The 22202-nt window shown below is 33.3% G+C and overlaps 2 protein-coding genes across 3 annotated transcripts; both read right to left on the bottom strand.

Moving 5' to 3' along the window:
* Positions 1 to 7483: 7483 nt before the first annotated feature.
* Positions 7484 to 11278, bottom strand: LOC129880838 (probable serine/threonine-protein kinase At1g01540). Its single transcript, XM_055955066.1, has 7 exons — positions 10405 to 11278; positions 9663 to 9767; positions 9395 to 9517; positions 9112 to 9282; positions 8882 to 9011; positions 8579 to 8788; positions 7484 to 7990 (listed from the first exon to the last, which is right to left on the bottom strand). The coding sequence occupies exons 1-7, from the start codon at positions 10995 to 10997 to the stop codon at positions 7826 to 7828; spliced, it is 1497 nt and encodes a 498-aa protein (XP_055811041.1). The 5' UTR covers positions 10998 to 11278; the 3' UTR covers positions 7484 to 7825.
* A 2812-nt stretch (positions 11279 to 14090) lies between these two features.
* On the bottom strand, positions 14091 to 20393 carry LOC129880826 (probable E3 ubiquitin-protein ligase RHG1A). 2 transcript variants are annotated; one of them, XM_055955055.1, is made up of 7 exons: positions 20341 to 20393; positions 19997 to 20041; positions 16188 to 17937; positions 15767 to 15817; positions 14785 to 14883; positions 14559 to 14702; positions 14091 to 14473 (listed from the first exon to the last, which is right to left on the bottom strand). In XM_055955055.1, exons 3-7 carry the CDS (start codon positions 17847 to 17849, stop codon positions 14342 to 14344), a joined length of 2088 nt encoding a protein of 695 aa, XP_055811030.1. In that variant the 5' UTR covers positions 17850 to 17937; positions 19997 to 20041; positions 20341 to 20393; the 3' UTR covers positions 14091 to 14341. The 2 variants fall into 2 exon arrangements, with proteins under 2 accessions (XP_055811030.1, XP_055811022.1); XM_055955047.1 differs by lacking the exon at positions 20341 to 20393 and adding an exon at positions 20223 to 20334.
* Positions 20394 to 22202: the final 1809 nt, after the last annotated feature.

Raw genomic sequence — 22202 nt, 5'->3', positions numbered from 1 at the left:
CAGAGTACAAGAAATCATAGTGCGTTAATTCGCCTACGAATAAGGGAGAATAAAAGCACTATGTACTAGCCTTCTACCCTAATGTGTGTCCTCCACACCCTCCTATCTAGGATCATGTCCTCGGTAAGTCGTAAATGCGTCATGTCCTGTCTGATCACCTCTCCCCAATATTTCTTCGGCCTACCCCTACCTCTTCTGAAACCATCCATGGCCAACCTCTCACATCTCCGCACTGGTGCATCTGGGACTCTCCTCTTCACATGTCCAAACCATCTCAGTCGCGTTTCCCGCATCTTGTCTTCCACCGAGGTCATTCCTACCTTTTCTCGAATAGCCTCATTTCTAATCTCCTCTCTCTTCCCTATCAATAAGAAAAAATACATTCAAATACATTGTGTATCAATTATATTCAATTAAATATAGGTAAGAGATTTGTATTTTATATCAATTATATTTGAAAAATTATATTTATATTTTGTATCAACTATATTTTTATTCATACAATAATACAATATGCATCCATTCTCTTTGTCAATTGTGCTATGTATCAATTGTATCATATCAAATATATGTAAGAGATTTGTATTTTATATTAATTGTATTCGAAATATTCAAAAAACTAAATTTGTATTCAACTGTATTTATATTTTGTATTTTTGTATTTGTGATACAACGAATACAACATTTATTCATCCTCTCTCCTCCCGCTCTCGATCTCTCTCGCCTCTCTCCTCCTTCTCTCGATCTCGCTCACCTCTCTCCTCCTAATATGTATTTATTTTGATACAAATCAGTTTATTTTTGTATTTTTTTCTCTAAAATCTGCAAAAAAAATATAAAAAAATAAAATACATAGAAAATCAAAGTATAGCTCCAAATTGTAATTAGTATAATTGTATTTAAAGAGTCCTATTTAAAACGTAATGTTTGTTGTTTTTGAAAGCCTCCCAATAAAGTATTTATGTCAAAATCATGAAACAAAAGATTTGCTTATAAAGCACTTGCCATACTAGTGCAAGTAGGCAAGCATTATGAGGGGAGAATCGTCACATTGCGACATATGCATTAAGTGGGCCAAGGGTATATTTAGTGATGGAAAATTTACGTAAATGTGCTATGAAGAAAATATTTATCATTTATAATAATAATTTTTTTTCACTGAACACTTATAATATAATTATAATATAATTTTAATATATATTAGCGAGAATAATTTATAAAACTCATATAATACAAGTTTTATTCATGGATAATATATTTATCACATACTTTAATACACTTATAATATATTGTGTCAATTTCTTATCAAACAAGTATAATATATTTTAAAACACTTATAATACATTTATATTGCATGCATAATTCACTTTTAATACATAGTAGATATATCATAATATTGTTATATGTTGCTATAAATAGTAATAAATAAAAAGTATCGCTAAAATCAATAATTATTTATTAAAAAGTGTTTTTCCTAGTAATTTTTCCTTTAGGGATTTATTAGAATATTGGACTTGTTAGGCAGAATGTCTAGTGGATATGGGTTTAAGGCTAAATATAAGATATAAAATATTGAAAAACTTGTAGAAATTTCACTAGTTTTGAAGTTAATTACTTAGATATATTTTAATTTATAATATTACGATTTTGGTGTATTCAGATACATCTAGATACATATATCTCAGATTACGTAAGATCAAAATTAAGTATAATTTATTCCAGATATACTGTATCTAAGTGGATTTGCATGTATCTGGGATACATAACAAATCTCTCTCGCCTCCCCTCCATCTCGCTCATCACTCTTCTATGTATCTAGTATCCCTGATATATGTGAATCGCACCAAATACATGTATCTAGAGTATCTAGTGTGATTCACATATATATGGGATGCATGACTATATCTCTCGTCTCTCTCCATATTTAGTGTATCTGGTAGTAAAAATATGTGTTCATAGGCGTATCTTCCTCAATATATGGTAGAAAACTCTTAATTAATAATAAACCTAATTATTTAAAAATATAGATAAAATTAATATATAATATGGATGTATGTCTAATAAGATAGTTTTTCATAAAATATTTTAAATTTTTGGGTATATATTTGAAATTCAATTTTTTTAAAACTAAATTTGAAATCGGACCAAAAACCAAAAATACCTAAATATTTCTTCAAAAATCATAACTATCTCAACTCTTAATCATATCATTGTTCCAACTAAAATATACTTATAATATTATTATCAAATATCAATCTGTAATACTCAAATTTATAAAAAGTTAAAAACACTGTTCGATTGTTATACACTTATCAATCTTTAATTTTTTTTTAAAATCAGAAATATTTTTCATTGATCAATCAAACATCAGAAGCATCGAAAATTTCCAATTTCCTAAAATTGACTTATGTTTTTTGAAGGAAACATGCATGTGAACCTCGTCCCATCATTAAAGCAAAGCGAGGTAATAATGTCTTTTCTTTTTCAAGAAATATCATCAGTCTCATTTAGATTGGGATGTTAATGATACGATTCGAACGATTATTTCATATCAATTTTTTAATATTTTATTTTTTATAATTAAAATTAGAATTTTCGAAACTATTCTATCATTTCAAAATCTCTTTAATATGGTTTGGTGTCACAACCCAAATCCAGGTGTGATGGCACCCATCTCAACCTATCGAGATAAGTCAGCTTAAAACTCGACAGAAAGTAAATGCGGAAGTAATTGAGATAAAGTAAGGTTTAACTTAGTCAAAAACAAATAAATAATCTCAAAATCCCCAAAACTGGTTGTCACATATACAAGCCACTAATACATTATCGAAGTACGAAAGAAAATACAGTCACAATGTCTTTGTCTCTAGAATAGGACTAAAACATATTAAAAGAGTAAGAGGTGTCCGCTAGATGGATGTAACAACTACCTCAACACTCGGAATGATAGCCTCGAAAGTGGTAGAAAACGCTAGAAGATCAAGCAGGTCCGGGCTCACAACCTACACAAGTGTGGAAGCAAGGGGTGAGTACCAAACAACACGGTACTCAGCAAGTGGACCACTAAAACTAAGCAAAGCTCAATAGATACAAGTACTCTTATCCTCCCAACCGAACCTCCTTAACTACGACATGTATGAAACCAGCCCAACTCTACACTTGTACAATAATAATAGTAATACAGTCCACGAATATTCATTAATAGTCTCATCAATAAATCATATCAAGTAAAGTTCAGCATATACAGAGCAATAAATGGGTAAACACGAATTCACAATTATCAACAAAATGCGATGCAATGCAATGAGATGATGCATGTCTGTCCTATCGGTACACATCCGCTGAATTACAGTCTGGAACCCATGGGGGACATTTCTGTCCATGTAACCTGCCACGGAACGTGTGGCTCGTCCCCTCAATATATATATCCTGTCACGGAGCGTGTGGCCCGACCCCTTTATTTCATAATACCTGCCACAGAGCGTGTGGCTCGACCCCTTTGTTTCATAATACCTGCCACGGAGCGTGTGGCCCGACCCATTTTGTTTCATATCATTTTCAGTCTCAACACAATATGTCAGAACCAATGCAATCAATTCATATTCATATAATTCACGATAATAATATGACAACAATAATAATTTTTCCTATCTCACATCAACATAGTAATTTCGCATGTCCAAAATAAACTCATAATCACAACATATCAATTTCACCAATACATGTCGTTAGATCACCATTTTATAACCCTCATCTCCATTTTTAAGGCCAATCATACAGTCAATAACTCAGTCCAATTTTCATTACTCCCTAGTATACATGACACAGAAATACAAGTATCTATAAGCTTAAACTGAGGTTTAGAAATTCACTTGCCTTAATTAATCAAGAAATTACTCCGGTACTTGAGCCTTCCCTTTTCGTTGGGCCTCCAAATAAGTATAATTTAATCAAATAAATAACCACAATAAGATTTCAAAACTAACAACACCCATATTATTATATGTTTCGCTTAGACCCAAAATCTACCCAAATCTATAATCAAGTTCCTAATGTTGATGTCAAATAACATGTCAACTCTCATATTTTCAAATCTTAAGCCTATGATTAGGTTCTAATGTCCCCAATATCATAAATTTCATGGAATTCATAAAATATAATATACCTAATATTTCATTATCTATCTCAACATATCAAAATTCGAAAACTAACTCATTCTATGTCATTGAAGTCAAATCTGAAATTTTCTTTTCGATTATGTTCACTCATGATAAAATAAACTCACATGTCAAATTTCAATTAAAACGGATCGTTATTCGACCCCCAAATCAAGATTTTATATGAAGAACCCTAGGGTCATATTTTCTTATTTCAGCATTGTTTCTCCACCAATATACCCTAAACATATGTTCATAATCACATGAAAATTTAATGGAAAGGATGATAATAATTACCTCGACGCTTTAGAATGAAAATCCCGATTTTTCTCTTCTCCTTTATTTTTCTTTTTTTTTTCCTTTCTTTTCTTTCTTCCTCCGTATATTTGTTTTTCCCGTTTCTGGTTCGTTTTCATGTTTAGGCTTTCTGCCGCCGCTGTGTACATCTGATGGCATTATGCCATCAGATTTTCTCTCTCTCTATATATATATATATATAATTTATTTATTTATGTATTTTCCCTTTTTCAAACTAATTATGTATTAAAATTTATAAATTCTACAAACCAATTTTAATAAATATAAGAAAAGTGGTATAGGGTATTAAATAAATTAACACAAATAAATTAACACTTTAGCCCATCAGTTAAATTAATTCTCTAAAATTATCTCTCAACTAATTAACCAAAGTTACCGAAAGGTCCAAAATTTCCAACTTAAATTTACAAAAAGGGTCTTCTATGAAAGGAGGAGGACTCGTTCTCAAAATTACCTCACGGGTCATTACATTTGGCTTGGTAAATGTTTGGTATTATTTTTAAAAATATACAAAAGTTAAAATAGGCTACCATGTATACTTGTATATGACTTTGGCAAAACTTCTTTAGTGATTTTTATTGTTTAAAAGGTGATGAATCAAGAAAACAAGAATACAAATTCATCTGATTATTTTATGATGCTGTAAATTAATATTAAGCAAATACAACAAAATGTAGATTACACGAGCAGGAAAAAATCAATTAAGATAAAACTCATGAACTGAGTCTATTGAAATTAAGTATCCAATATAAGAGAAATTTAAATCATAAGAGATGAAAAATATCTAATAATTAACTTGGAGTTTGTTACCCAAAATTATTGGAATACCTTCTAACTTACTAGTTACTACTCAAGAGTCGAGATGCCAAAACTAATTTAATTGCAATCACAATAGTATAGTAAGTTTTAGTGTTAGAACTTTGGATATTAATTATATGCGTAACAACTTGTAGTTGCTTTCATCACACAGGTTGAAAGCAAATATTTTACTATTTTTAAATTTAATATATAAAATACATTTACACATGTATTATTTGGTACTTTCGATAATTTTTCGGTTAATTTTCATAAATAAAAGACCTCCCATCGTTTTTATTAAAAGAAACCTCAAGATCAATTTGGTATAGTTCAATTTGGTCAATTACGATGATTTTTTAAAAATTATTGGCACCCCTACTTTCAAAGTTGCAGGTTCTAAATTCTAAGATAAGGAACATCGAATATTAGTGAGTGAGTTTTGAATTTAAGTTTTACATATATTTAGTAAATTTCTTAATAAAAATTACTAAATTTGGTCAAATCATATGTCAGCTTCTAGCTCCGTCCTTGATACTTTTTTTACCAAATTACCATTTGTGAATATTGACATAAACAATAACCAACTTGTATTATCTCAAAAAAAAAATCCATCTCTTCCCTAATTAAAGTCATTTCATTCAAGAATCAAAACTAGTAATTTTCGAATTGATAATTAAAAGATTCAGAGTCAACCTCAAATAATTTGCAATTAACTTGTTGGTGATTGAAGCTTTACCAACCTTTGTGAATAGTTTCATCTTGATTATTAAAAGATTCATAGAGCCAACCCCCAACTACCATATGGCAATAAGATATTTAATGATACAACTCCCTCTCGTTTTAGTGCAATGTTATCACACATAAAAAGCTCTAAGATCCATCGGGGCTTTAATTAAGAAATGCACAAATGGAGAAACAACACAAATATTAAAGTTTAGCCCTCACTAATGATAACAAGCATGAATAATAATTATATGAACAAAGAAATTAGAAAAAAAAAATACGATAAAATGAAGTGTCAAATTGTTTAGAATCACTTATCCAGGATTCCACTCATTAGCAAAGGAAACTATGTCTTAGAACCTTGATTACAACACTGAAATGTCAGATAAGCGAGGCAAAACGCTCAACATGTTTTTGCGCCTCGCTTCAATGGTTAAGCCACTTTAAGTGCGCCTTTGACAACACTGAATAAGTGAAAGATAGAAGACAAAAACCAAAGCAGAAAATGACGACAACAAAAAAAGAACAACTCTATGTTTATTAGACAGCCCCAGAGAATGTCAGGCAACTCTTAATAACCACAAGTTTAATTTCTTTCTGCTTTAGTTTCAGAAAGGAAGAGAAATATATTTCTAAAGCTAATGAAACTCATCTTACATCTTCACTTCAAACTATCAACACTCTTGCTCACATGCAGAGAGTCAAAATAATCATTGATTTGTAGGGCCTTTAATGTAGTTGGTAAATGAAAATTGCCCCTATGACCTTTTCCATAGAGACAACACTAGAAAACACAATAAGTGAGTGAGGGGTCCAAAATGCACAATGTGTGCCCAACTCTAGCTGTCAAAAAGTATCTCTAGTCACTGCCAAGCAAAACATACCTACCTGTTTTCCTTCATTTTAGCATCCTGGAGACTATAGTGGTCACTGGACCCCCCACCCCTCTCCAGCATCAACAACTATCCCAACATATAAACCAAATCATTAAAGCAAACACTCTGGTGTTTGAATAGGCACGGCGAATAAGAAAGAAAGACTTTCGGCTAAATCAAAAGTATACATAGTACTTGTATTCTGGTTACAAGAGCATAGTACCTGTGGTCTTAAACATGTCACAGATCAACAATACCCTTAGTATTTGTAGTCATAAACATGTCGTATATGGTAACAAGAGCATGTTATTAAGAGCAAAATGAAAAGTTCAAAGTTAAAGAGAATCCAAATATATAAACATGTCATGCTTTTTAGGATACATTTAGCCAAGGTTCTATCGGATTCTATCGGAAACAACCTCTTTACCTTGTAGAGGTAAGGTCTGCGTACACACTACCCTCATCATACTCCACTTGTGGAATTACACTGGGTATGTTGTTGTTGCTTTTTAGGATAGACTAAAAAGGAAAGAGTAACAACATATAAAATAGAATAGAGGGTGTATTCACTTTCTTGAACTTGGTAAAACCCATACAAGGCAAAACATAAGCTATATCTTACTGCTACTTTCTTCTTATATCAAAATCAACTCCATTGTTTCTTCACATGAAGACATAACTGATACAACATAATTTGATCATTTCTTTTTCATTTGGAAAGTGCATCCAACTAGAAGAGTGAAATTGTAATATAATTATATACTACTAAGGAGAGGTATGCTCTTACCAAAATTGAAAGCAAATTACATATAACAACAACAAGAGCTACTCTACAAAACTTAAAGAAAGTGCTGAATTTGCACCAGTGAATTTTATGTACATTCGCCAGCTTCAAAATGAATGGTAAAGGAAAATAGGGGGTTTGAATTTGACCTTTTAGTCCACTTGGCCAGGCTACTCCTCATCATCAATTTCTTTCTTCGGCAACAAAGATCGGTTGGTTTCAACAGTACTTTCAAATCCACTGCTATCACCTGATTCAATTATGCGCTTATCCATTACCTTCTCTTTCATTTCATCATGATGTGAACACCCATTTTCTCTTACAGTTCTTCGCTCCTGTGTGAATCATACGGTTAAGCAATGTTTTATCTTATAAGAATTGATAAAAATGGATAGGTGATTCAATTATGTAACACAGCTTCCTGGCAGAAGTTCCAACCAGTGTTGGAACATAATACTAAATATCAGATCTTTGATCAGATTTCTAATATTGGTTTGTAAAACAATCAATTTGATCAGTACTGTAAAATGAGAGGGAGATTCATTCAAGTTTCAGTATACGAATGACCCGTTACTCAATATATGGTGTAACAAGCATCATCCAGTAGAGAAGAGGTGGGGCATGTATTGAATGCTCATTCAGAGAAAGAAGATACTAAACACTCTAAAGCAAACACAACTGCACCATACTTTAGTGCTTATTAAACTCGATTCATGTCATTCCATTTCCCAGAGGATATGTTTCAGAGGTTCTTCACTAAATAAATAAGAGAGAAGAAGTTGAGTTCTTTTATAAGGAAAGGAGGTTTACATACATCAAGTAAGCCAGATACTAGGAACCAAAATGCATGCTAAGCCATCATGACTAGTAATATATGAAAGTTTAAGTGCATGCAGCTTTAAAGAGGAAAAGCTCAAACTTACGTCACGGAAAGGAAAATCATCAACCTCAAGCATGTGTATAACATGACCCATCTTTGGCCTCTTCTGAGCATTGGGGTCTACGCAGCGCAATGCTACCAAAAGGGCACGTTTCAATGCTCTTGAAGAAGGCTTCTCCCGCATCTTGGGATCCAAAACACCCTCGGAATTACGGTTAGAAACCATTGTCTTAAGCCAATCAACCAGATTGACCTGAGAGTTAGATCAACTGCAAAAGTCAGAACTAAACAAGACGCAAATTAAAGATGCTACTAAAACAAGACGGTTTAGATAATTGGAACAAACCTCTCCAGGAGCACGGCTATAATCCACAGGATTCCTTCCAGAAATGATCTCCATAAGAAGAATTCCAAAACTATAAACATCACTTCTATCATTCAACATGCCAGTGCTAGCATATTCTGGAGCAACATAGCTGATAACAGAAACAAGAAGATTGGCAATTCAGTTTACATGGTTGTTTCAACATTAGAAACTACAGAAAATTCTAGTGGACTTGAGACATCAGCACTAACCCGAACGTTCCCATAACCCGAGTAGTTATATAGCTCCTCTCTGAGCCCAAAAGCTTAGCTAAACCAAAGTCAGATACTTTTGAATTCCACTGCTTATCAATCAAAATATTGCTCGACTTGATGTCACGATGAACAACTTTGGGTTCAAGGCCCTCATGCAGATAGGTCAACCTGCATTCATTGTTAGTTTTAGTTTTCCATTTAACACATTCTAGATAACAATGACTGCCCAAAATGAAAACATTAGAAGTTTATACATCCCAAAAAACAGCTGAGTTTATACCCTTTTGCTGTTCCAAGAATAATATTCATCCGAATTTCCCATGTAAGTGGGCTGTATGGCCCTACATCTCCGTGGAGCCACTGCTCTAAGTTCCCATTGTCCACATACTCATACACAAGCATCCTGAAAACAGCATTGAAATTATCTTCAGTAATCTCAATACTAAAATCAGCATAACTATAGCTCTTAACAATCCTAATAGACTGCACGTACACAAATGTAACAGCAATCAATCAAATCAAACTGCAGACCACTGAAACCAAAATACCTGTGAGCTCCCTCAGCACAGTAACCAAGTAACCTCACTAAATTCTTGTGCCGAACTCGACCAATTGCTTCCACTTCAACCTTAAATTCCCGCTCTGCCTGCCCCCTGAAAAGAATGTCACATAAAAAAAATACTAAACAACAAAACGGGACATGTTTCTCATCAAATAAGCCTATAACTACCCATCAAACTCCAGCTTGCATTAAACTAATTAAGGACCAAAACCCAGAAGCAGATCTAGTCCTTCACAGCTAATTCAACTAAACCCAATACTTTCAGCTCAGACCAATAACCATATACATTTGCAGCAACAACATACCCAATGTAATCCCAAAAGTGGAGTCTAGAGAGGTGGTTTCCAATAGAAAGTCGGCTCAAAAGAATTGTTTCCAAAACAGAACTGCAAGAATAATATGACAATAAATAACAAGATACAAAGCAAATGCGACAACTAGTCATACACACTGCAAACTTTGTGAGGTAGTAAGGTTGTTTCCGATAGACCATGAACATTAACAAACTTTTAAAAATGTATACATACACAATAAACTGCAGTCACTCAGAACTAACAGTATCTATCATGAGCATGGAACACACACAACATGACATTCATGCTAAAAACATGTGACATACCTAAACATGTTAGCATCTATATATAAGCAATTGAACTATGCATACACAATAACCACAAAGAAAAGAACTTTAATCAGTAGCACAAACCAAACAATTTTAAACGTCACACCTGTTGTTAAGCAAATTCTTAACAGCAACATAACTATTATCTTCCATAATTCCGCGATAAACGATGCCATAGCCACCCTCACCAATAACATTCTCATGAGCAAAAAAATTAGTAGCAATTTCGAGCTCCCTTAAAGTATACCAATGACCCCACCCTAAATGTGAAACTTCAGGTGCAGTAATTCCACCTTGTTCACCCGAACGCACCTCCCCACTACCATGACCCGACCCACCACCCGATCCGACCCGATCAGGCTTAACCATATGTTCCTTCCCAATCTCAATTTGGATTCTTTGATACCCACCTGAGTTCTGGGTCGTTTCTTTTTCGGGTTCCGGCAGCGGGTCAGCTACCGGAACCGAATTGGGGTTTTCCGGTAGAGTCCTAAATGGGTCAATTCGGATCTCTTTGATCTCCGTAGAAATATTTTGGATTTGGGGGTTGTTGGAATTGCGTTTAGCAGTGTACCAAAGTGAGATTAAGAAGAGAACAAGTACAATTGCTGCTCCAACGCAAATTCCAACAACGACCCACAAGTGTAGACCAAAGATTGATGTTTTCTTGGACATCTCATCATTCAAAAATGCTGACATTTTTTTTTCAAGAATATATAATGGGGTTAACTGAAAATGGAAGACATGAAAAAAAAAACAAAGAGTTGTTTGCAGCTGCAGGAGGAAAATGCAGAGAAATGAAAGTACACTGCAAAAGGGTTAGTGATTGAATGGATTTGGACCAATATGGTGAGATAATAGTAGAAAAATTACAGAGTACAGACAGTAGCCTGTAGAGCAGCTGGGGGAAGATGGAGCTTAGTGAATTCTTTGGTCCAAAAGAGGGAAGTGAGTGGTTAGGGGGGTGGGGGTGGGTGGGGGTGGGGAAGGAGGAGCAGCTGTAATGATGGGACTGCTAAAAAGGAGGAAATTGTTTAAGCGTGCCAAACGAGTGATAGTCAAATTTGAGAAGAAGGTACTACACTAACTCGATTAATTTCACGAGATATAAATTATTTTTGAGATATAATTTTTTGAGTAATTTTATCTATTAAAATTTTGATATTTAAAATTTTATAATTTTCAATTTAATTTGTTGACTTAAAAATTTAATGCTAAAAAAAATTATTGATGTATTTCACATGTCACCTTATAATATTCCCTTCGCTTAAAAGTGAGTAGTGTTTTTAGTTAGGATATACTCCTAAAGAAACTACTAAATACTAGAAAATATAAAAAGTATTTTTACTAACGTATATCTAATTATTAAAAAAAAAAAGATAATTAATGAGTCTTGGTTATATAAACAAGGGTGATTTTGAAAGAATAAGATCAATTCCTTGAAACTCTAAAGTGTTAGTACTTTTGAAATAAAATTTTTAAAAATAAAAAATATCTTTTATTTTTGAAATGGAAAGAGTATGTAATTATCTATGGTGAAAAGAGTTAAATAACTAAAATAATGTTTATAATCAATTATAAACTCAAATCGCCCATCAAATTTAAATGAATTAATAATTTGCTTAGCATTGTTTGATGTTTTAATGGAATTAAACTTGCACCACTAAAGATTGTAGTAAATATCTCTTATTTTTTATTAATCTGAAAAAAAACATCAAACTAAATAATTCAATTTAATTTCAGAAATTAATTAAATTAATCATTAAAAAACAAAGTATAACAAGTAAAAATGAACGAAAGTATGCATGTCTTTCATTACTCTTTGGCTCATTGGCTGTGGTGTTTTATTAGAATTTGCTGGTTAAAGAATTCTTTTGAAGATTGTCAGATTTTGTTTGGCTCCATTTTTTATAATTGATAGTGATGCATCCCTATTTCTTTCACTTTCTCTTTATCTATTGAATTAAATTTTAGATGTGGTCCTATTTATTATTCTTTAAATGAGAGATGGAAAATAAAAATTGAAGATTTTTGTTGAGATAGTGATCTAATTAGTTTATTTTGTTTAATTGTTCCTCCTTTCATGCAAATCATTGTTGTTGTTTCAATAACAATAATAATATATTTAATATAATTCATAAATAATTTTAAAAAAAAGATACTATTCTTCACTTTTATTAAATGTATACTTAGAGTCCGTTTGGATGGGCTTAAAAAAATAACTTTTATGTATGAAGTGTTTTTAGAATTTTAAAGTGCTGAAAGTTATTTTTATAAATAAGCAGTTGAGTGTTTGGATAAAAGTGTTTATGTTGAAAATAAGTGTTTGAATTTTAGGGTTAAAAGAATAAAAAGGGTAGTTTGGAAATTTAGTTAAAATATAAGGGATATAAAAGTAATTTTTATGGTCAAACAAAATGGCTTTAAGCACTTAGAAAAAAAAGTTAGAAATCCTAACTTTTCATTTTTGACTGACTTTAAGAACTTTATGGCTTAAAGTTAGCATTAGACAAACACGTCCAAAAACTAAAAAAAGGCTTATAAATTAGTTTGACCAACTTAAAGACCATCCAAACGGGCTCTTAATCATTTGTTCTTAACTTCTATACTATGAACAAGATATTGGAAAATTTCAAGATAGATGAGATAATTAAGTAAATATCATTTGTTATCATGAATAAGCAAAGACCAAAAGAAGAAAAGATTTGTCAAACAAATCAACTAATTAAAATATGTAACCAAAACAAAGTTTTTGTAAAGTGCCCCACAACATAAAAATTCTAAGATCAAAGGTCTAAATTCATTACTATATTATAGGAAATACCTTAATTTTATCTTGTTTTATACTTTAAAATCATCCATACTTTTTTTTGGTTAGAAAATTGGTTCATATTTGCTTGACTTCAATTTAACTCCAACATGAACCAGGTGAATTTTATATGTCAAAATATTTTGAAAAAAAACTCAGATTTACTTGACTATTTTTTATTATAGTTTGAAATTACCTTCTGTTATACTTCAGGTTTGTGCTTCGTTAGGTTCTAGGACAAATACGAAATATTTTGTTAATGATCGACAAGGATATGAATAACTACAAAGAACAATAAAGAATTTACAAAAAACAATCTGATGCACTAAACTCTCGCTATGCACACAGTTCGAAAAGGATCAAACAACTAGTACATTTGTTATATACAGCCCAACCCTACTTCCTCCAAGAAATTATTTTCCTAACTCAAATCCGTAATCTTCTGATCATATGACGATAACTTGGAATAAAGTGGTTTTATTCTAACCAAAAACAACAGTGTACCGATAGGTGGTTGAAATTTTCGTCAGCAATTAAATAGATGAATCCATCAACCTTCCTTTTTGTAATCTTATATATATTTGGTTGAGCTCGGTGTATGTGTAAAAATAAAGATCTCCTAGGTGTCAGAATAAAAATTCACTTGTAAAAAGAACACAACGAAAAAAAATTATATCAATCAAACAAAGTATAAATTTAATCTCAAACTTAATCTTGAATATCTCACCTATCCCATCAAACTTGGTGTTATTTTATCCCGCCTCTCATGCGGGATAAATTAGTTCTCAAGGATTATAATCCCAAAATAACTTAGTTCACGAACCATATGACCTTGAAGGTACAAGTTTCAGTTCTCCTTTTCGTTTTGCCTGCACACTCCAACGAAAATAATAACTTCGTCTCAATCCGAAACTGCTGGACACAGCCATACGAATCCTCAAAACTGGCAAAACGTCAAAGGCATGCATAGGAATAATCAAGCATTTTGTTCAAAAAGTATAGCAATGACATTAAACCAAATAAATATTCCAAAAGGTATCAAATATCAATTAATTGAAAAAAAGCAGATGTAAAATCCCAGAGAACCATAATGTAAATCTGTCCTACGTAAATGTCTAATGCTGCTAGAGCTAATTCCACCTCTAGAACAAACACCTTCCAATGGAAATATTTTCAAAGAATATTTCCCAAATTGGCCATCCAGTTCCCTCAAACATGAAAATATGGTTCCTCCTCAGGTAGTAAGCCCCGTCTTCTTGCATACCGGGCATAAATTCTTCTGCATGAGCCATTGCTTAATGCAGTCTGTGTGGAAATCGTGTCCACACTCCAGTGTTCCAAGATCATCTCCGTTGTTATATTCCTCCTGCAAATGATCGAAAACACGTTAAAACTCTACTTTACGAGGTTCAATCTAATGGAATAATAGTAGAGAATGTCAGATTGAGTACCCGGCATATGCAGCATGGTTCTGCCTCCTCAGGTTCTTCTTTTTTTATGCTAATAAAATTCCGCTGCTTCAAACGACTTGAAATAGTTTCTTCACTTAGCCCGGTGCAAACATCACCAATGCGCTCTCCGAGTGCCAATAACTCCTGGAAAGACATCACACAGGCAGAGTTTTAGCACATCATTTCCCCATAGAGGATGGAATGTGATTCTGTTTGGACCACTAACCTCGTATGTCATATTATCAACATCAAGACGCATATCCCTATGGCGATCTTGAATATCCGGCATCCCAAAGAAGACCGACTGATCAAGGATCATAACATCCTGGAATATGAGGAAGAGATAGTATGATAGCTAATTCTCAGTTTAACTTTTCGCTAAGACAAGAAAGGAACAGATTTAAAACCTCTTCATGTCCTATCATTTTAACATGCCTCTAACTTCCATTATGTAACAACAACATACCCAATATAATCCAACAAGTGGGGTCTAGGGAGGCTAGAGTGCATGGTTGTACGCAGACCTTACTCCTACCTCACAGAGGTTGAGAGTCTATTTCCGAAAGACCCTCGACTCAAGTGAACTTCCATTATGTAATGAAAAGGGGAATGGGTACAAAGTCGAAAATTGTGCCACCCCATCTCTTTCTACCTGGTGATTACCAAAAAAGAAATAGGCCACAAAACTAATACATTAAAGTCCAGGACCCCAGAGAGGTGGAGGTAAAATGACTTGCTGCAGCTTGTTCACTTTTTAGACCTACTAGTCATTCATGCAGAGAAAGAACTTATAAATTTCAGTTGCTGCACATACTTGCTAGTTCATGGTACTTCGTTGATGCTTTTGTTGAACGAAATTTCTTCAACTTTAGCCCCTCTACCATATCATGTGGTTCAGCTTAACAATTCTTTTCACAAAAAGGAAAAGAACGGAATTGTGTTCGACTTAGATTATATTTAGTCAGACAAAAGAGGAAGTAAAATGTGAATAGGCCAGAACATTTCGTGTTATATTACATTATTACTGCCTCTGCTATATACCAGGTCATAGAAGATTACTGAAAAAGATCTTTATCTATAATCGAGCATATAAGACGAAGACATGCAAAATCTGGACATGTATGCCCATCATTCATTGAAGTGATATTAAGAATCTAACCTCAAAATATTTTATATTTTTTCTGTTAAGGCAGCGGTAAGAATATTACCTCAACACTTAGCCCTTCACCCCTGCGCATAAGATCTAACACATTGCGAATCTGTTCAATAAAAAAAAATTGGTTGGTCAGTAGTTTTTAATAGAAGGCTTCAACAATGCAAACTAAATCGCATAACAAAAGCCTTCTGTGAAGCCGAAGTTTTGGTAAAACATGTGAAACCTACAAATTAGATGCATATCCTCCCTAACGTGATCAATAAATCCAAATTAGGGACAGGTATGCATGTATAAACAGTTGGTGAGCCCCTGTTTAATCCCTGATGCCCCCCCCCCCCTTTTTTAATTTAATCACTAAACAAAATCTAATGACATTGGGATGACTGGATATATAACACCTGGCCCACACTAAAATTCATACTGAATGAGCCAAGGAGGTGATAACTACAACATGATCAGTGAACTGAATATACCTCAGTGACTAGCCTACTTCTTCCTTCGCGTGCAGCAGCCAAAGTCCTCGAGGAATTGGAGAGTCCTATAGCACCATCAAGATGTCGCTCCCTTGAACTCGATGTACGATGCTCATGGTTTCCAGAAAGTGCCATCTCCTGTGAGACAGGAGAACTCAAACGTAGTGGACGACTACTACCATTAACACCTCCAGATCCAGTGCTAGCTGGAGACAACAAAGATCTACGGACTAATTCTGACAGTCTCCGGTGATATTGAGGAGATCTGTGGAGAACCCTAGTAGGAGAAGATGTGTGGACTCCTGAACTGGATGCGACATTTCCAGCAACAGAAATATTTCTTCCAGCTAAATTCAAGCTAGCAGGAATTTGGTTCAAGTTTCTCCCATCAGTTGAAGGTATGAACATAGGATGTTGTGAGATGTTTCTTGACACACTTCTTGAGTTAGGCTCTTCAAATAATGCTGAATTTCTCTCTTGAGCAAAACTTGATGAACTGCCAGTTCTGGAACTTGATGGTGAACTCCACCTAGTCTGTACACGTCGATGCAGAGAAGGAACATGCATTACAACAGGCTGCCTTTGAATATTTCCACTATCTGCAGCAGACACAGACCTCAAATCCAAAGGGATATTAGGAAGTAGCTCTGGTAATTGCTGTTCAGATGACAGATTAACATTTCCAACATTATTCACATCAGGAAAGATATTACTGGGAAGATAATCTTGCTGAAGTGAACCATCAATCCTCACCCTGAAATTTCTATGAGAACTTTCTGCACTTCTTGAAGTCGGAGTACCGACAGGAGTTGCTGCAACGGCTGCTCCCATGGTAAGCCCAAGTCTTGGGATCACATGCTCTGACATATTGATGCTTCTGACACTTTCTGTTGGAGCAGAGATATTTGCACCTGTACTCATACTATGCGAAGCAGGTCCAGATTGCCATAAGCTATTTTCAGCAAGAGGAATATAATCAGAACTTCCACTTCCCGAAGATTGAGCTAGATATCCTTCAAGTGTTTTTCTCTTACAAAAGCGCCTAGAATCCGATGAACTTCCTGGCCTGCCATCACCACTATCATCAGTCAAATACCCATTAGCTAAATATGTACCAGCAGATGGCATTCGTTCTTTTCCTGGTCTAACAGACTTGTATGGAGTACACTCCATCACTTGACAGTCATCGTCATTGTCATTATTGTCACTCCGCCCCTCAAATACTGGATTTCTGTTGATTTCATGAGGAATGGTGCTAGAACTGGAACCTTGAGAAAATAAATCACTCAATGACATAATGTTAGAAGACCCACATTGCTGTTCGTTACAGATATGCGAAGGTCCATGATATGTGCTCATTGTGGATGACCATCCATGATCTGTTTTCCGTTCACTCTGACTTGCACAATTCGGTGCAATAGAGGAGCTGGATTCTCCTAAACTCCCCCTGGTTACATTCTGTCTCTCTTGGTTCATAGGATTGATGAATGGAACATTGGTCGCATTAGAAGATACCATATAATCTGGCAGGTGATTCTGTGCAGGATTTTGCAAATTATTCCAACATATCTGCTGATCTACACCACCTTCAATAGGCGTCGAACCATGATTGAAACCTAAAGTTTCTTGGAGGTTACCAATGGTATTCTGTTGCCCCTGCATTAGGGCTATAGTTCCCAGCTTACAATCTCAAAGAGGGTTTGAGATAGTATTGTAGTGCGAGAGGATACACACTTTTTCCTTAGGAAACCTGGAAAATTTAAGGTTAAACTAATACTTAGTCAAATTCAGGAAGCTAACCTACGACAGCAGTAGAATATAATTATTATCAACATGTTATGATATGTGATGTAAGAAATGCAGCCCCAATAACAGAAAAGATTGGTGGAAAAATGTCACTCCATTCCACTAAAGCAAAGATTTTCCTCCTTTCATGCTACCAAATGTTGGCTGATGAGCATATTAACATGCCTTCACAACCGAATTCAGATACAGTTACATCTAATCAATGCATACGCATCACTGCCACAATCATAGAGAGTATCATTCTCTCAAAGGTATTCTCATTCTCTTCAAAGAAACAAAATTTCCCAAAAGAAGCCAGATAAAGACACCTCCATGTCAAACCAATAAACTGTAACAAAAACATGAAGCCCCAGCATTGGTGTACATGTTTATCAGGCATCAAAGAACTTTTTACATTGCATCAAACATCAGCAAACCAAAAAAGATTGAACCATTAAATCAGAAACCCATCAAACTTCTCAAGAAAACTCCCCACTATAAACCCCATCTAAGACAAAAATAAATTCACAGATAACTCCAGAACTAAAAAGCTTGCAGATAAAGGGGAGAACATAAACAGTAATAAAAACGTTAAGCATTGGTGTACATGTTTATCAGGCATCAAAGAACTTTTTAAATTGCATCAAACATCAGCAAACCAAAAAAGATTGAACCTTTAAATCAGAACCCCATAAAAATTCTCAAGAAAGCTCCCCACTAAAAACCCCATCTCAGACAAAAACAAATTCACAGACAACACCAGAACTAAAAATCTTGCAGATAATGGTGCACATGTTTATCCGTCATCAAAGAACTTTTCACATTGATCAAACATCAGTAAACCAAAAAAGATTGCACCTTTAAATCAGAAACCCATCAAAATTCTCAACAGAATTTCCCATTAAAAACCCCATCTCAACTAAAAACAAATTCACAGACAACACCAGAACTAAAAAGCTTGCAGACAAAGGGGGGAAAGCCCGATAAATTGTAACAAAAACATGAGGCCCCAGCATTGGTGTACATGTTTATCCGGCATCAAAGAACTTTTAACATTGAATCAAACATCAGCAAACCAAAAAAAATTGAACCTTTAAATCAGAAACCCATCAAAATTCTCAAGAAAACTCCCCAATAAAAACCCCATCTCAGACAAAAACAAATTCACAGATAACACCAGAACTAAAAAACTTACACATAAAGGGGGGAAAGCCCAATAAACAGTAATAAAAACATGAATCCACAGCATTGGTGTACATGATTATCCGGCAACAAAGATCTTATAACATTGAATCAAACATCAGCAAACCAAAAGAGATTGGACCTTTAAATCAGAAACCCATCAAAATTCTCAAGAAAGCTCCCCATTAGAAAACCCATCTTAGAAAAAAAAACAAATTCACAGATAACACCAGAACTATAAAGCTTGCAGATAAAGAGAGTAAAACACAATAATTGTAACAAAAACAAGAAGCCCCAGCATTGGTGTACAGATTTATCCGGCATCAAAGAACTTTTTACATTGAATCAAACATCAGCAAACCAAAAAAGATTGGACCTTTAAATCAGAAACCCATCAAAATTCTGAAGAAAGCTGCCCATTAAAAAACCCATCTCAGACAAAAACAGATTCACAGATAAAACCAAAACTAAAAAGCTTGCAGATAAAGGGGGAACCCCAATAAACAGTAACAAAAACATGAAGCCCCAGTACTGGTGTACATGATCAAAGAACTTTTTAAATTGAATCAAACATCACCAACCAAAAAAGATTGAACCTTTAAATCAAAAACCCATCAAAATTCTCAAGAAAGCTCCCCCCCCCCAATCTCACACAAAAACAAATTCACAGATAACACCAGAACTAAAAAGCTTGCACATAAAGGGGGAAAATCCCAATAAACAGTAACAAAAACATGAATCCCCAGCATTGGTGTACAGATTCATCCGGCATCGATGCTTATGTACAGTAGCAAAAACTAGTCCAAAAACGGACTACAGAAGATCAAAATCAAAGAATTTACCAGTGAAACAGCAGCCAGAAGAAGCATCAGATCTATAAAATCAACCTGAAATGAAAAAGAAAGACAAAAAAGAAGCGTTAGACAAAGTTCTTGAAAGAATTATCATAGATTTTGAGCTGTTTTATAGCTTTAGACATTAAAAATCCAATCTTTACATGATTTAAACATAAAAGAACTATCGAGGGTTCGAATCCCTCTCTCTAAAATAAAAACATACAGAACTCACAGCTTAACAGAAGAGAGAGAGAGAGAGAGAGAGAGAGAGAGAGAGAGAGAGAGAGGGATTTTGGGGAGATGAGATGAAAATGAAGGGGTGGAGAAAGAGGAAATGAAAGAATACATACACACACAGAGAGAGAAGAGGAAATAGCAAGCAATCTTGAATTTATTTATGTAAAACGACTCCCCTTGTCCACAAGGCTAAAAATGAAAAGTTTCATAAGAGAATTATTCTTTTGTCCTAAAAAGAATGGCTAAATGACTAAGCTTGACCCATAAATTTTGAAGTTTGAAATTGTAATTTTTACATCATTTTGCATCCTCAATGTATACATTATTTTATATAACTTGTCCCTTATTCTATTGGCCTTTTTGTAGAATTATGTTAGAGTTCATTTATACTATTTACTAAAAAAAAATCTATTTTATCCCTCGTAAAACGACTCTAACACAATTTTGCAAAAAATAATAGATTAAGGGGCAAATCATAAAGAACAAGAGAATAGAGTGCAAATCAAAAAATGATGTACATATTGGGGTGCAAAATGCTAAGAATTTTTTTTTAATTGAAAAGAATTTTAAGTTTTGTGAATGAATTTTTTTTAAAAAAAAAAGGCTTTAGAAATTGAAAAAAAAAATAATCATAAATTTTCAAAATCTATGATCAAACACTAGCTAAGTTTGAAATTTGAAATTAAGAAAATCCAAAAAAGTAAGGTAAGTTGTGTACTAGTATGTTTGAATTACGGGTGTACATAGGTCGGTTTGATTTAATTTTTTATTAAAAAATAACTAAATCAATTATGTTGGTTTATTAAACTTATAAACCAAATCAAATCAACATAACGTCAGTTTTTTCGATTTTGATTTAGTAAGCTTTTGGTGTTTTTGATTTTTCAATTTTTTTTACGGTATATTATATCGTAATTGAAAAAGAGATCAAATTGAAGATGTTGTTCCTTTGTTCTATGATTTAATGTCGCACTTGAAGTTCTTAACTAGAAATTGTTTCCTTGATCGTGTGATTATATTGCTTAATGGCATCTCAAAGACACTTCAACAAATAAAATTGAAAAAAATAAGATGTACAATGACATCTACAAGATATTATCTTTGAAAAACATATCAAAAACTCACGAAAAGCCATAACACATGGCAATTTTTTTAGTCATATTACAACTCTAAATATGATATAATATATGTAAACATTGAAAGTTATAAACCAATTTTAAAAATACCTACAAAGCATATTATAATAAATATTTTTTATGTAAAAAAAATTATATATATATTATGTCGGTTTGATTTGGATTCGATTTGACTTTTTTTCTATTAATACCAAATCAAACCAACAATGATTGGTTTATTTTTCAACGCCAAAATAACTAAACCAAACCACATGTCAGGTTTTTTTATCGGTTTGACTTGGTTCTTCGGTTCAATTTGACTTGACAGTTTCACTTGTTGAATCACATGTAATTAAAGAAATGAAAAAAAAATCAGCATCTTATGAATTATTATACATTCATTGATTTAGTGAAAATATTTTTTATTAATTATTTTAAATAATAATTTTGTATATAAAATCAAATATTGTGTATTTATTGTATTAGTAAAAGTACTAGATCTAGATAATTTTTTACGATTAGTGGCAAAACACATTTATTGAAAGTTACATTGTGTATATTAGTAAATAAAATTAAACATAAATTAGCTTTAAATTTTTCGTTTACTTACTTTTTTATATTTAATAAATAAATAAAATAGTTCTACCACTATTCACAACAGTTTCAAAAGTAGATGAGATTTCTTTTTCTTTTTTTCATGGTAAAAAGTACTTATTGACTAGTAATTAAATTGTTTTTTCGTACCAAAGTGTATAGGAGAAGAGTAAATGAATTTTGTAAATTAGGTAAAGGAAAGTGAAAGTGAAAGTGAAAAACATTATAATAAGTATACAATAAATAAAGATGAGTAGGTTGTCACC

Source organism: Solanum dulcamara, chromosome 1, assembly GCF_947179165.1.
Source record: "Solanum dulcamara chromosome 1, daSolDulc1.2, whole genome shotgun sequence".
Classification (NCBI taxonomy): domain Eukaryota; kingdom Viridiplantae; phylum Streptophyta; class Magnoliopsida; order Solanales; family Solanaceae; genus Solanum; species Solanum dulcamara.
This window is presented reverse-complemented; position numbering and strand designations above follow the sequence as displayed.